Source organism: Microplitis demolitor, chromosome 10 (assembly GCF_026212275.2).
Source record: "Microplitis demolitor isolate Queensland-Clemson2020A chromosome 10, iyMicDemo2.1a, whole genome shotgun sequence".
Classification (NCBI taxonomy): Eukaryota; Metazoa; Arthropoda; class Insecta; order Hymenoptera; family Braconidae; genus Microplitis; species Microplitis demolitor.
The window spans coordinates 2,543,292-2,559,063 of NC_068554.1; the positions used below are offsets into that span (position 1 = coordinate 2,543,292).

At 31.2% G+C, this 15,772-nt stretch overlaps 2 protein-coding genes across 2 annotated transcripts; both read right to left on the reverse strand.

Annotated features, from left to right (window-relative positions):
- Positions 1-2,520: 2,520 nt before the first annotated feature.
- Positions 2,521-4,440, reverse strand: LOC103570015 (protein glass-like). The gene is made up of 6 exons (XM_008547602.1): positions 4,377-4,440; positions 3,932-4,274; positions 3,579-3,854; positions 3,160-3,483; positions 2,753-2,920; positions 2,521-2,686 (listed from the first exon to the last, which is right to left on the reverse strand). The coding sequence occupies exons 1-6, from the start codon at positions 4,438-4,440 to the stop codon at positions 2,521-2,523; spliced, it is 1,341 nt and encodes a 446-aa protein (XP_008545824.1).
- A 4,627-nt stretch (positions 4,441-9,067) lies between these two features.
- LOC103570014 (ATP-binding cassette sub-family D member 1) lies at positions 9,068-14,271 on the reverse strand. The gene is made up of 7 exons (XM_008547600.3): positions 13,225-14,271; positions 11,918-12,156; positions 11,155-11,523; positions 10,990-11,084; positions 10,587-10,871; positions 9,477-10,139; positions 9,068-9,379 (listed from the first exon to the last, which is right to left on the reverse strand). The coding sequence occupies exons 1-7, from the start codon at positions 13,824-13,826 to the stop codon at positions 9,329-9,331; spliced, it is 2,304 nt and encodes a 767-aa protein (XP_008545822.1). The 5' UTR covers positions 13,827-14,271; the 3' UTR covers positions 9,068-9,328.
- Between the last annotated feature and the right edge of the window lie 1,501 nt (positions 14,272-15,772).

Here is a 15,772-nt window from a genome sequence, read left to right on the forward strand (position 1 = left end):
AAAATAATTTTGTGTGCGTGACGTAGTAATAAACAATTGCTGGAAAAAAAAATGAAAAAAACGTTTAACGATGCAAAAGTGTGACAGTATGAGCGTGTAAGAATGCTATTAAATGCAAGTTTTAATAATTGATAGTTATAATTATGAGTAATTATTATATTAAGTAAGTTTAATGCGATATTACAACTTAAATATATTATTAACATGATGATTATTATATATCACTGATATAAACGTCATTATGATAGACAATTTTTCGATGATGAATAAATTTACTAATTAATAATTGATAATAAAAAAAAACAACTTTTAAAAAAATTTATTTTAGAGACCGACATCTTTTTTTAGTGTCTATTATTTTTTTTTTGTTTTTTCAAACTTTTAATTTTAATTTAATGATTTATTATTATTATATAATGGATATGCAACTACCATCGCGGCTTTAGTGCCAACGGTATCCATAAAAAAATTTTATTTAATTAATAAACAGGAAATTAAAAATTAAGCGATGCCAGCAGCAAGAAATCGTGATCGGTACAGTAAAAAAAATTTTTTTTTAAGATTTTATGGATCGACTTCATAATCTGTAAGGGAGAGACTCAGTACCCGATCACTTATGTATTTGTATATCTATATTTATCAAATTTTACTAAATATAAATGAACAAATACATGAAGTGAAGGGTACTAGGTCTTTTACCTTAATTATTATTTTTTTTTTTTGTCAAACATTAATCTGTTAGCGATCGATTGTCTCTTGGTAAAAATGTATCCGATTTACTATTCAATTATTTTATTGATTTATCAAAATAATTGCAGAGTAAATAAACAATTAATGCGATAAATCATTTAGATAATTTTTCAAACCACTTGTTGTGCACAATAAATTAATAATTCCAACACTTAATGCTACTGAGAGTGAGAAGCTTTGATCGTTAACGAGATAGTGATTGTATGAGAAATTATTTTAAAAAATTAATAAGGAATATTTAATTGAAACATTAAACATCACACACACGTACATGTACACGCAATAAATAAATTTATATATCTCTGATAAATTTTTAAAAGTCGCCTTGTACGAACACTTGGATTTTAGTATTTTTTTAATTTATATCAACAATTAATTAACATCCACGAGCTAACTCGCAGTAAACTCCTAAGTACGTAAGCTTACGTTTTTTTCTTCAAGAATTTAAATCCTTATTTACTCATACAGTTACATCATTAAAGATTTAGTTGACGGCGTAAGAGAATGCGAGGTGTGTAAATGAGTTTGAAAATATCGAGACAAAAAAGTTATGACACTGAAGTTAGCCGAGGTCTAAATTTTTTTATTTTTTTAAAAACGATAAATTATTTTAAAAATTGCACCCATAAATTTTTTAATTTCCTATATGTGCATGTTTTTAGTTTTTCTTTTTTTTTTAATTGATTTGTTGAAAAAAAATCCAAAAATTTTTAGTGGTCTACTAACTTCAGAATCATAAATTTAAAAAAAATTGTGTTTATAATTTAAAATTTAGTGATAAAAAAGAGGCAAATTAATGTGTGGAACAATTTTTACAACAAACTAAATTAATAATTAAAAATCTATCACAAGAGGCCTCATTTCTTCTTCCTAAAACTTTAACGTTGGGTTTCAAATGAAGAAGAAAAACATAATTCCCAATAATGTACGAAATTTGTTACTTTTTTTTTTATCAATTGTATATTTCCCTTTTTTAAAATTTTTTTCTATCAACACAATTTAATGCATATACATAATATATGTACGCATATATACACGTATTTGTTCCGAAGAATGTGGTAGTGAAAAAAGTAATTTAAATTCAAATTTAAATTAAAGAAACGAGGGAGAGACTCAAGGGGAGCCATCAGAGAAAAGGAAAATAATTGCAATGGAAATCGATGGGGAATAAATAAAAATATAATATAATGATAAATAAATAAGACAAGATATGAACGTGGTGAAAACCGCAACATTAATATTAATTATAATTAATAATATCTATTATAATAAATACAATATTTGTACAATAATCAACGGTGCTGTGGTGAATGTTGCGGGCTTCTGCAGCCGATACCGTTTTCTTTTTTTGACCCTCTACTTCGACCAGCGCAACTTTTTTTTTATCTTACAAATTATTTAAAAATTTATTTTCCGCTAATTAAGCATGACTGTAAATTATAACAATAAGTTACACAATAATTTAATTAACTAGATCACTGTAGTTTTTATAAATTTAAGATTAAGACTAATCCATTCTCCAGACGCCAGTTGAAGCAGCAGCAGCAGCAACATTGAGATCAATGCGTTATTTTAATTTATCATTTCGTTGACGCGAGTTGATTAATTTCTTCTATTTTATTTAGTTTAATATTTATTTCGTTGTGTATTCGATCCTAGTCGGATACCAATAGGGACCCGACTACCGTACTCTGTATTAAGGTTATTGTTATTATAATTATTATTATTATTATTATTAAGTTTACCAAATAACGAGCAGTCTGTGGTATGTCACGTTAAAGAGCCACCGTGGACCCTCATATGCCTATTGAGATTTCCACTCTGGCTGAACCTTAGTAAGCACAATTTACACTGATACGGCTTCTCCCCGGAATGAATTCTCAGATGTTTCGTCAATGTCGAGCTATCCGAGAACGCCTTCTTACAAAATCTACACCTAAATTATTTTTAAAATTTAAATTGTCAGTGGTGAGTATTTATTTTGGTGACAGTAAATATTTACCGGTAAGGACGTTCACCAGAATGAGTTCTCATGTGCGTCGTAACTGAACTACTTTGGGAAAATCTTCTATCACAAACTGGACAACGAAATGGTTTTTCTCCAGAGTGGGTTCTGGCATGTGCTGTTAAATTTGCCGCTTGACTGAATGCTTTCGAACAGGCATGACATCTGTAACATCATCATTATCAAGCTGTTGTTTAATAGAGCATCTAAATATTTTCATTTTTTACTTGAGGGGAAACGTCAGATTTTTTTCTTTGCTCAAAGAAATTTACATGAAACTTTTTTTAGGGGTAAATGCAAAACAAATAAGAATTTTAGAAAAAAATAAATTTCTGATCATTGGCTGATAGAACAAAATTCAAAATCAGTTCCCGTGACCCCTTATAAAATATAAAATTTCCTACCGAAATGGTTTTTCCCCGGAATGAGTTCTCAGGTGTGTCTTCAAAGTACTAGGTCGCGCATAAGTTTTACCACAAATTCTACATAAATTTGGTCTGCCATTGTCATCGCTGGAATTGGATACAGCTCCCGAGGCAACGCAGAGCGCGTGCTCGTTTGTCGGTTGCAGTCGCGCATGGGGGTGAGAATGAGGGGTGTGTGATCCAATGATTCCATTGGCTGGTACTTGGTTCACCCTAGTCTGCGGCTCAGGCACGGGGTTATATTGAGGGGCGGGACTCAGCAGCGGCTCCACGCCCCACGCGGATGCATAACTCTGCTCATACCTGTCAGGATGATAAAATATTTTACTCATATCCAAATTTATCAACACTAAAATTAATAACAATCTAATGGTGCCTAAAATAATTTAAATAATTACCCAGGATGCATGTTCATATTCATGGTCATGTTCATCGAAACATTAACAGACATAGCAGGCCCGGTAGCGTAATGACTCGGAGGAACTGGAGGTGGTGCTAAATTTTGTCCGTAATCTTGCGAATAATGATGACTTGTATTAGGCGGGCTGTAGTATCCACTAGTGGGACTTCCGGGATGTACAACAGCATGCTTCAAAGAAAGAAGAACATCCGCAACACCTTCGCCATTGGGATTCCCCGACCTCGGTACGCAATCTGATCTCGTATATCCCCAGCTTCATTTTAGATTTAAAAAAATCACATCGGTATAATTTATTTAAAACTTACAATCGAATAAAAAAGTTAAACTCACTTGTAAGTTGCCGAGCAGGGACTGAATAATCCCGGGGGTAAAGGATCTAAGTCGAGAGGCGGCAAAGGAAAACCAGCCATGTCGTCGACCCAAAAATTAGCACCAAACTCCCCGACAACCTGAGCTTGGGCGGAATTTTGTATGTGATGCGTCTGGTCGTTTATGTCGTCACTCGGGCTAGCTTGTAGCTCCTGCAGAGTTCCTAGTGCAATAGCCGCGGCAGTCGCGTCTTCATGATGATGATGATGATGATGATCTTCAGTCAAAGTATCCTCACTACCGAGAACACCCAAGGAATTGGCACAAAGACCACTCGGAATATTCGCCTCGATTCCAACCGATCCTGAAGATGAATATAATCCGAGAGCTGTTGAACACACACACTGACACTGATCATTGATACAACGGGTTTTATTTATACTTAGATTATTTATAATAAACTCACCTGTACCAAGTGTATAACTCGGTTCCGAGCTGTTTGCTGAATGGTGGTTTTGCAGAAACTCCATCTCTGTTAAATTTCTGGATCGTTTATTACCCCGGAAGCACCCCCTCGCCTCTCAATCCTCTACCACCCCTGTACCAAAAGCTCTACACTCTTCAGTAAATTTGTATTCAGCCTCCCTTCTGCTGTAGCTCATGGATGCGTGGTCCAGCCCCTTGTCGTTGTCCCGGCAACGGTAACAGCAACTCCAATCCCGGGGTTTCGTTATATTTTATTTTTTATATTTTTTATACTTTATAAATAACCACACTATTGAGCTACACTACATTGTTTCGTTTTCATACCGATATCATAATTTTTTTTTTTAATACTTCATATAAAAAAATAAATCCCGACTTTAATTTAACAATAGAAATAAATTTATAAATAAAATAATAAAAATAAATAATATCAGCACATGGATTCTTGATGTTGCTGTCGAGAAAAGTACCAGTGTGTCAAGGGCTTCGCGGGAAACCCGCGCGTTGTTTCACCCGTTCAAAACCCATGCGTTTTCCACGTGCACCTCTTGCAATTAACATCAAAACTATTTCACTTGATATTTATTATCTTATCCATCTGTGGGGATGGTTTAAATTAATCACATGCTATCACAATTTCAAGAAACAATTAACAATATAATTCAAATATATAAACTGTATATAAAATATATAAAAAAAATTTTAACTGGCACGTTAAATCCATGGAGTCCTATGGAGAACTCGGCTCAGTGATAATAATAACAACAAATTGTCTAAGAAAAGTCCACCACTTCAATCGTACTCATTCGCACCCCTTGACTGACTGACAAGCCTAACTTGACTACCTATCGTCCAGTCCGAACCCCACTACAACTCCTAACAACGTCGCACCCGCTTCTCCAATGACGCTTCTTCTTTCTTTGTCTTTAACACAAATATCCAAGTGACACTTAATATTTTTTTTCTCAGTTAGTTATTTTTAATACTCGAAAACTCGGCCCTCCGTCCTCGTCTCGGCAATACCGGGCGCAATGTGTGAGATGGATCAGCAACACGCGTCCCAGCTCGTCCTCGTCCTCGAGGACGAAACAGGACACAGGATAATCGATAGCTAGACGATCAACACAACGATCCCAGGAAGATCCATAGGGATATAGCATTACGACACCCGGCGATCATGGTGGTCCTGCCTCATCGTAACAAGTCAACATCAGGATCATTCGCTCGTAATGCCTTCCCTTGGCCAATAACTTTCGCAAAGTTTAACACCGATAATTGTGCCATCAGGTGGATCAACAACTCAGTACGCAAGATAGTAACACCTTTTAATAATTTTAACCGCACAAACGGGTGTAAGAAAAACAAATATCCTGGGTCATCTCTTATCTATGGTCTTTTTGTCAATGGGTAATTAATCGAGAATGGAGATAAGAAGTGAGGAATTTTAGTGTGCTACCCATTTGTCATCTATGCTCCTGTATCATGTTACATGTGTTTTAGGATCACATCCAACTGGACATAAGCCGGACACCTGACTGTAGTTCCGATGAGGACATTACCAGTTGACAGGAAGAGGAAGTCGACCACATCAAGCTATACCAGGATCAAGTTGACCAATTTTAGTTGTACGTATTATATATAGAGTCATTGACGCGGCATTATTGGGCCCTTTTTTTAGTATATATATATGTGTATATATAACGTTCTCTCGATAACTTGCAGTCTAACGGCTAGCTCCCACGACCGAGTATAAGTTTACACTTACAGTCCATTGGATTCACGGTATTTACATAAAGGCCCAGACTCATATACTCATTCTCATCATCCTTTTTAATAATAATCAAGGTTATCTTTCAACACTATCGCGTACCCGAATTGAAACTTGAATCGTGTATTAAACCTACTTTTATGGTAAAATTATTTAAAATTGTTTCATTGAGACTAAAAACTGTCTAGGAGCTAAAGTCCATTTTAAAAAATTCTTAGCCGTGGTAAAAAAATTTAGCTGACCTAGATATGAATCTTCTTGATAATTTTCGGGTCGTTTTTCACAACTGATAATTTTTGTATCTCTTCTTGCCTCTAGATGGTCTGTAAAATCCAAGTATGGGGAACTAACACTAGAGGATTTATTTTCAGTCTTCAATTTTTGGATTCTAGAAAATTTTACCAGCAATTTTATTACTTTGTTTTGAATTGAAATAAATTCTGTCTTGCAACTCGATTCAATATACACAGAAAAAAAAAAATTTTCTCTACCCAAGAAATATTTTTTTCCTGTTTAAAATTTAAATTTTGACAGAATTTTATTTATTTTAGCATCAATATATACTGGAAAAAATTGCAGAGTGAATGCGGATTAAATTCGAAGTAAATGTGGGGTGACTTCTTATTTATTTAGTCCCCTCGGAGTAAAATTTACTCCGAAGGATAATTTAATATTAAAGTTCTGAATCAGAGTGAAATAAAATCCAGATTACTCCGAAATCACTTCGTAGAAAAGACAAACTCCCTATTTACTCCATAAGCGGAGTGAAAAGTAAAAACTCCGAAACTCCAAGTGAATTAAAATTCAAATAAAATCCGTAATCACTCCGGATTCACTATCAGTTTTCAATTAAATTTTTAATTACATCAAATATATATATATATATATATAACAGGATAATGTGGTTGAGTGGCTGCGAATTTATGTGAGATGCTGTAATAGGGGTTGATAAATAGTGGATTGGTAACACCTGTGTTTACTCGCACCTGAAATCAAAGGGCGATAACGGGGGCTAAGCAAATATATATGAGATGAGCGAGTGAAACTGTAACAATTGTTTGCGTAATATTGTACCAGGGGTAGTGTACTGGTGGGCGTAATATTGTAGCTTAAGATAAACAAATAATAATTAAAATTGCTGAATGATTGGCTGGTAAAAGCGGATGACAGTGATATTGTCTGGCAGCAGAGTAACCACTAGCTAAGTGATTGCTCTTGGGATAATCCTGGCACGTGAAATCTACACGAACTGTGTGCTGTAACAAAATCAGTAGTATCTCATCAACATATATGTGTGCTATGAAAATTTATATAAAAGACTACTCATCCCTATTTCAGGATTTGCCCGATGATTAAATGATAGATTATATCTTGTCAACGTTAATCGAGTGACGCCATGGTGCTATCCCTATTGATTGTAATGAAAAGATTAGAGTTGCTAGGTATATTATACTTTTTGATCGGTGTGCTGGACTCGTTGATCCGTAGCCAGACGCGGGTTGAGAACAACACGAGCGCTTTGCTGGTAGACCCGGCTTGGCACGCGCCCCATGTAATTTAATCGGGTATTTCTTGTTAAGACGACCAAGACCAAGACACATTGCGACTACTTGCTTTAAATTACGATGAGAAAATAATCCTGTACTTTAGTAGTTAAAAAAATATATATATGTATATGTTATATTATATTATTTATTTAGTAATTTGGAGTGTTACTTTTTGGGCAGATGCGCGTTTCATTTTTCACTTTAAAACCCTTTTTCACGGTAATGTGATATTTTTAAATAATATACTTTATTATTTAATGGGAATTTGTATCTCTTGTTTAGGGAGTTTATTAATTAATTTTTAGTTTTGTTTGAATGTTGATGCACTGAAAGTTAAAATAACTTTTACACAGAAAAAAATGATTTTTTGGCGCAAGAAAAATTTTTTTTTGTGAAATTAAAACAACTCCAAATTGATAACGACTGTAATTTTGTTTTAAAATCTACTTTGTAAAATTTTAATTACGCTTCAATTTTTTAAAATTAATTAATAAAAATTTAGAACCGTTATGGCAGTTGCCATTGAATATTTTCAAAAAAGGGAGGGAGTATTGTCTGAAAATTCCCTTAAAAAAAATTCTTTTTACAAAAGTTATTTTTTTTGTGCGTTCATTTATTTGGATGATTGAAAAATAATTAGTATCAATATATATATATATATATATTAGATATTTAAATCAATGATGTAACAATCTTGGATGTATGTATGGTGTATAATAGATATAGAACTGCATTGGTGTAGTTTAAAAGTTGAACGAAGAGCGAAACAACCCCCAAGATGGCTGCTACTGCTACCGCCCGTATCGACGTTTTGACTTTGGAGGGTTTCTCGGAGGTAAGCTCATCGGGAATTGCGGGTCTTCCCTCCCCTAAAAATGCCCCTCTTGGTTCTTTTGGCCTTTGAAAACAAAGAATTTCACGTAATTAAATTTTTTTTACTTTTATTTTTAAACTACACGCATCATTAAATCATTTCTTCCCAAATAATCCCGTCATTGTTTCACTTTCTTCTCAGCTCTGACCTTCGTTAAATTAAATAATAAAAACTTACAGTTTTAAATATAAATTAATATTCTTGTAATGAAACATTAAGTGCATATAATTATTTCAAGGATTTATTTGTTACAATAATGCACTTACGTAACACAATCTCATTGTTATTGAACGTGCGGCGTAACAATTGCGTACTCTGTTGCTTTCTTCAGTACAGTTTATTTATAATAAAAATAGATAGTGAATTTTTATAATTTTTAAACAAAATTTATACAAGTAGGAAAAAAATTAAGTCCGCATTTTTTTAATAAAATCTTTTTTTTATTCATATTTAAATAACAATTTATTCGACAGTATTTAAAAGCTTGTCATTTTTTTTATGCTACGATACTGTCCGGTAGTGAAAATATTTATCTAATTATTTGTCTACCAGATAAATTTAAAATTTATTTATTTTTATAAAATCACAATATTTTTATCGCTTCACAATTAATTAATGTAAAAAAATAATCCCTTATATTAATAATAATAATAATAATAATAATAATAATAATAAAAATAAAAATATAATATTCGCAGGTAATATTTAAATATCGCAGGAGTAATCAATATAATTTATTTATTTCAACTGATACCAACATGTTGGGTATCTTCGCTGACCAAGTCTCGGATTTCCTTAAACAAACATATTAATTTGTAAGCATAAAACATTCAAATGAATGAATATTGAATTAAGCTGAGTAAATATTATCAAGTAATTATAAATAAATACCTGAAGTCTTTGACTGTGTGCTTCTTTAACATCCTTTCCATTATCCTGATTAGATAAAATCGCGGTGTCATTTGAATCAAGTAAACCAAATGTCCATCCGCCATCGCCGTCGAACCGTAATACAAACCGATGGTACTTGGATAATGAGGAAATACGATGTGTTATTGTTAATAATGTGATACCACGTTGCTTAGCAGTCTCATACATAGATCCTTCAACTTCTAAACTAACTGCGCTGGTGCATTCATCCAGCAGCGCATAGTGCGGGGCATGATAAAATAATCTGGTCATAGCGAGTCTTTGTTTCTCACCGCCAGATAACGTCGAGTCCCAGTCACCCATCGCATCAAGACCATCGGGTTCACGCTCAGCAAGTGATCGTAAATCTACAAGATCTAAAAGTGCTAGAAGTTGATCATCGGAAAATTTATTACTTTTGCTGTCCGCTGGGTATGTTATTTGTTCACGAAGACAGCCAACAGTCATGTAAGGTTTTTGTGGAATATAAAACATTGACGGTCTACCAGTTCGTATTGACCATGAATCTGCTGGTCTTGTTAGTGTACCCGCGTACACTGGCCATAATCCTGAGATAATACGGAAAAGTGAACTTTTACCACAACCATTGGGTCCAGTTATCAATAAATGATGTCCCGGTTTAATCTTTTAAATAAAATAATAATAATAATAATAATAATAATAATAATAATAATAATAATAATAATAATAATAATAATAATAATAATAAGAAAAAGAAGAAGGAGCCGTTCATAAAATACGTCACACAAAATTTTACCTTCTTGCCCCCCTCCTTAATTTTAGGTCACAAATGATAGATCTCCCCCTCCCCCATAAATGATATGAGACAATTAATAGTACATAAATTTCTATATTTTTAAATATTTACTCTTTGTAATTATAAAATTTTAATTTTAAAAAACTTTGAGAAAAATTTGAAAAATTATTTAATGAGCTGCGAAAGTCACGTGTCCGAGCCCTTTGCCACAGTAAGCAATCCCACCCTCATAAGTGCGAAAGTATTTTATGAACGGCCCCAACTAATGATTTAGTATTTGAATAAATAATAAATAATTAAAATTTATTACTTACTTGTATAGTCAAACTAGAGACAATTACTTCACAATTGGGCGTCACAATTGGAACATCCGTGAGAGCAATACTGCCATCAAGACTTTCACGTACAATACCCTTAATAATTGGCGAACCGTCTTTAAATTCAAGTAATGACTTTGGTGATGAATTAACACTACCATTAGTACCACGGTACTGCTGATTTACTACAACAGTACGTTGATATTTACATAATGCCGCGTCCTTGAATATGTCAAGCATCTCACTGACTCTATTAGCATATCCAGCTAATGCTACTAATTCCTGTTAACGTAAACATTAATACTAATATTAGTAATTGTATTTATAACAATACATAATAATATTAATAAATAAATATATAAAATAAAATAAATTAAATTTATTCATAGAGACACTTGACCTTGTAAGATGACATAAGACGTTCAACGGCGTCAGCACCAGAACTCAGAAGATTTTTAGACGTCGTCAAGTAACGTGTCCGTTCACTTACAACTCCTAAAATTTTCGATTAAACAATTAAAGAATAATATTAATTGCCAGCGTAATTAAATTAGAATTAACATACCATCAGTATCTTTATTGTCCGATGGTTTTAGAGTTGTATAGAGCAACGGCATCGCAATCACCAACAATCCCGTACCAGACCATACATATTTCATCAAAAATTGCTCCAACATAATGTACCATAACTTTAATGCCAAAACTTTTCTTAAATGTACATTTAATGATCTGTATGCGGTACTCAAATAACGATGCTCAGTATTGTGACCGCCATAAAATGCTATTTCCTCGGCGTGCGCGCTAATACGAGCGTGCGCTTCACGTAGTCGTCCACGACGTGAGGCTTCTTCAGCAACTAGGTGACCAAATCGCGGTGATGTAAGTCGGAGTACTTGTCCGGTTACCGCAATAACTACTGCTGCTAGTAATGGACCTATATTATAAAACAAAAATAAATATAAATATATATATATACATATACATGTACATAATTATCAGTAATATAATAATTACTTAATTTTTTATTACTAATAACTAATCAATTTTTTTAATTCTCTTTATTATTATTATGAGCGATGGGTTACGACATGATTCATTAATTCTTTTTATTGACAATGTTTTTTTTTTATTAATAGTACCCGCGAGTCATGAGATAGGAAATTACAGTGATAAGATAAAAATGTTTTTGTCAATGGATGAAGAATAAAGTGCACAGAATGTAGGATTTGTGATAAAAAATTAATTACTTAATTATGCATGGAGATAAATAAGATATTATTTAAATAACAAATGGTAAAAATGAATATATATTTGTAATTAAAAATTACCTGGTACTGTTCTAGCACCCATGCGTGATGAAAATGACATAAGTGCGATTCCAACTAATGAACAATCGAGAAGTGGTTTTGTTAAACTCGAGTATAAATGAGCGACAGAACTTGCTAATTCGGATAAATCATCAGTCAGTCTTTGTTCAGCACCGCCCAGTCGATTGTCCAAAGCAGATACTCTGTAATAAGTCTGCTGACTCAAGTACATTTTGTACGCATATTGGACAAGTCTTTCTCTGTAAATTTAATTATTATTTTAGACATCAATTTGCACATGATACTGAAATTTATGATACCGAAGTCAGCCGACGTCTAATAATTTTTTTATTTTTCTCAAAGCCTTAAATTGTAGAAAAAAAAATATTTGGAAAAAATGCACCTATAGTTTTTTTCATTTTCTACATGTGCATTTTTTAGTTTTTTTTTTTTTTTTTTTTTTTTTTTTTTTTTTTTATTGATTTGTTGAAAAAAAAAATCCGAAAATTTTTTATTGTCTGTCAATGTCAAAATCATTGAAATTTCTAGATAATTTTTGGATTTTTCAAAAAATAAGACAAGAAAATAACAAAAAATATGGACATGTCAAAAATTAAAAAATGTACAGGTGCAATTTTTTAAAATACCTTTTTTTAACCGTTTATCGTTTTGAAAAAAATCCAAAATTTTCACATGAGCCTGAAATTAGAAGACAATTAATAATTTTTGAATTTTTTTTTTTCCAAAAATCAATTACAAAAAAAACTAAAAATATGATGATGTAGCTGAGCAGACATGAGAAAATTTATAAATTCAAAATAAATAAATCATTAAAAAATTGAAAAAATGCGCTTACGGATTTTTCATTAATCGCAATACGAATTTAAAAATTTTCATATTTCATCTTAGTTACATTTTATGAGTATGAATTTAACAGACATCAGACAAAATTAAAATTAAAAATAAATAGAGCAAATAATTAAAAAAATATTTTAAAAAATGCATTAATTAATTTCAAAATTTTTAAAATGCGCATTTTTTAAAAATTTTATTTTATTAATTATTTACTCTATTTATTTATAATTTTAAATTTGTCTGACGCCTGCTACATTTACATTTTACTTATTTATTCAATAATTTAAGAAATTTCCACAGTCACACTCATATATGTGAAAAATGAAAAAAGCAAAGGCGCAATTTTTTGAAATGTTTTTTTTTTACATTCATAATTTTAAAAAAAATCCAAAGATTATAAGACGTCGCTAACTTGAGTATCATAACTTATACAATAATTATTTAAAATTACACAGTTGGATCATATAAATTACCTGAAAGAAAGCGCAAGTCTGCCTTCAAGATAGCGGATGGCAGAATTGACAAAGGTTGCCGGAAATGCAATAGCGAACCAACGTGCAAGCATTAAAAAAAATCCACGAACATCTTTTAAGACAATTCTCTTAACAATTTGACCTTCAAGTGTGGCAACGTAAACAGACAAAAATGTTCTTGCGAGCAGAGTAATCGTAGCACAAGTTAGCAGACCAGCTTCTTTGGACCGCCATCCAGGTACCATTATTCTCAACAATTGCAATAATTGTTTGATGAATGTTTTGTCTAGTCCCGCATTGCAAACTTTATTATTCTTATTACTGTTATTATTATTATTATTTTTACTAACAGATTTATTATTGCAGCATTTATTATTCTGACATTTGTCAACTCCATTTTCTTTGCTTTTATTATTGTTACTGTTATTACTGTCATTATTATTATTTTCTAGTTTACGTTTAACTCGGACTAAATGGGGATAAGTTAATTTTAGTAAATATAGTGTTGTGACAACACCAACAACACCACGAGTCAGTGTCTCCTGTCTTATTCCACATGTTGATGAGGTTTTATTTATAAGTTTTGAAAATACTGACGACATTATTTTAAATTAATTAAATGTCATCTGACATCTGGACAGTACAGACAATTACAATTTTTAAATTTTTTTATGTTTCAGTGATTTTGCACTTATGAGTCATCAATTAATCAAAAAATTATATTATTATTTAAAAAAATATTATTTATAAATATAATATAATATTTATTCCGGCAAACTCATGTGGCAAGAGCATGACTCTATCAAAGCTGTTGATATAAACACATTTAAAACGACACACACGAATCGGCAACCAGCTGGCAACTGTACTAGTCTTCTCTTACTTAAACTTTTATTCCCACTCTTCTCATACTACAAGTGATTCTCCTCTTACTCCACCAAACCTCTCAACAATCCTATCCTATCCTCTATGCTTTTTACCAACGATAATATCCAACACTTACATCCATCCTCTGACTCTACTCCGATTCTGATACAATTTATGTTCCATTCTCTGCACTATTGATACTAGTGTATATAACATTACTGTTACTTTTTTATCTTTATACATATTTATACATATATATATAACAAGTAGTCATAAGTTCTTGTACTGGACTTGGATCTGTGGTACCGTCATTGCACTCGCCCTTGCCCTCTTATCTTTATAACATGTGATCTTTGTTTGTTTTGTAGTTATCATCATCATCATCAGAATATTGAAGAAGAAACGACGGTCATTGTTTGATAATATTTTGAAAATAAATAATAACCATATAAGTGTAAATGTAGCAGACATTTGCCATTTGTTTCAATTTTAAATAAATAAACAAAATACAATTTTAAAAATGCGCATTTTTAAATTTAAAAATCAGCGCGCGCTTTTTTTTTTATTTTATTTTTATAATTATTTAACTCGGTTTATAATTTAAAATTTGTCGTGTCTTCTACATTCACACTTATCTAAATGTATAAGATGAGAAAATTTATAAATTTTAAATATAAAAATTTATTTATTATAATAATGGAATTCAAAAAAACGAGCGTACTGATTATTAAATTATTTAAATATGAATTTTTGAATTTTTATTTTACTTACATTTTATTTATTTATTAAAAAATTTTAAAAACTGCCAAATGTCAGGTACATTCACACTCATATTAAACTTTATTATAATATCAATAAAATATATAAGAACGCAGACAGCAGAAAAATAAATTGCATTGGTGCAATGAGTTTCCTGAAACAATAAAAAACAAGCAGAAAAAAATTTCAAAAGACTGAAAGGACATTTTTTAAAAAATGACAGCAATGAAATAGTAAAAATATAATTCGATTAATTAAAATAATTAATGTACTTAAAATAGAGTTAAATAAACAATATTAATACTTAATCAAAGTATATATAGAAGAATAAGTATAATGATATATATATATACTTTAGGCTGGTTATCTGTAGAGCATGATATAGAGGATGATATATAATACGTGTATATTGATTTATAAAATGATTCATGAACTTGTCTCAGTATTTATGCAGTCAAATAAAAGTAATAAGTGAAAAAAATAATTACTACACGTCGTAGTTCACTTTTTAATATTAATCAAACAAATATATATGGCAGAAATATCTAGTATATATAGGGCTTAAAGTGGTACAATTACCGAATATAATAAAAAATGAAAAACTATAAAAAGGAATATTAATATAAGTTAACAATAAATAAAAAAAAAAATAATACTCTAGACTATTTTGAAATTACTCTCAGCAAAAATTGATCTGATGACTCTGTCACTGTCCATCATTATCTAATCAACTCGTGTATGTAACTCGTATTACATATACATATTTAAATAATACCAAGAATATTACGTCTATATTTTTTGTTTTAGTTTTTTAATAAATTCATCGATTTGTAATATTGTAATTGCAAAAAATTAAAAAAAAAAATTAAAAGACATCGGTGATTTATAATTTATTAAATAATAAATTTAATGTTTGGTAATA

Excerpts from the sequence above, each read along its gene's own strand:
- LOC103570015 (XM_008547602.1), bottom strand. The coding sequence starts at position 4,440 with ATGGAGTTTCTGCAAAACCACCATTCAGCAAACAGCTCGGAACCGAGT. Across the intron at positions 3,855-3,931 it reads CCCTGCTCGGCAACTTACAA|CTGGGGATATACGAGATCAG; the intron begins GTGAGTTTAACT and ends TCTAAAATGAAG. Across the intron at positions 3,484-3,578 it reads AATATGAACATGCATCCTGG|GTATGAGCAGAGTTATGCAT; the intron begins GTAATTATTTAA and ends TCATCCTGACAG.
- LOC103570014 (XM_008547600.3), bottom strand. The coding sequence starts at position 13,826 with ATGTCGTCAGTATTTTCAAAACTTATAAATAAAACCTCATCAACATGT. Across the intron at positions 10,872-10,989 it reads GTCTTATGTCATCTTACAAG|GAATTAGTAGCATTAGCTGG; the intron begins GTCAAGTGTCTC and ends TTACGTTAACAG. Across the intron at positions 9,380-9,476 it reads CACACAGTCAAAGACTTCAG|GAAATCCGAGACTTGGTCAG; the intron begins GTATTTATTTAT and ends TGTTTGTTTAAG.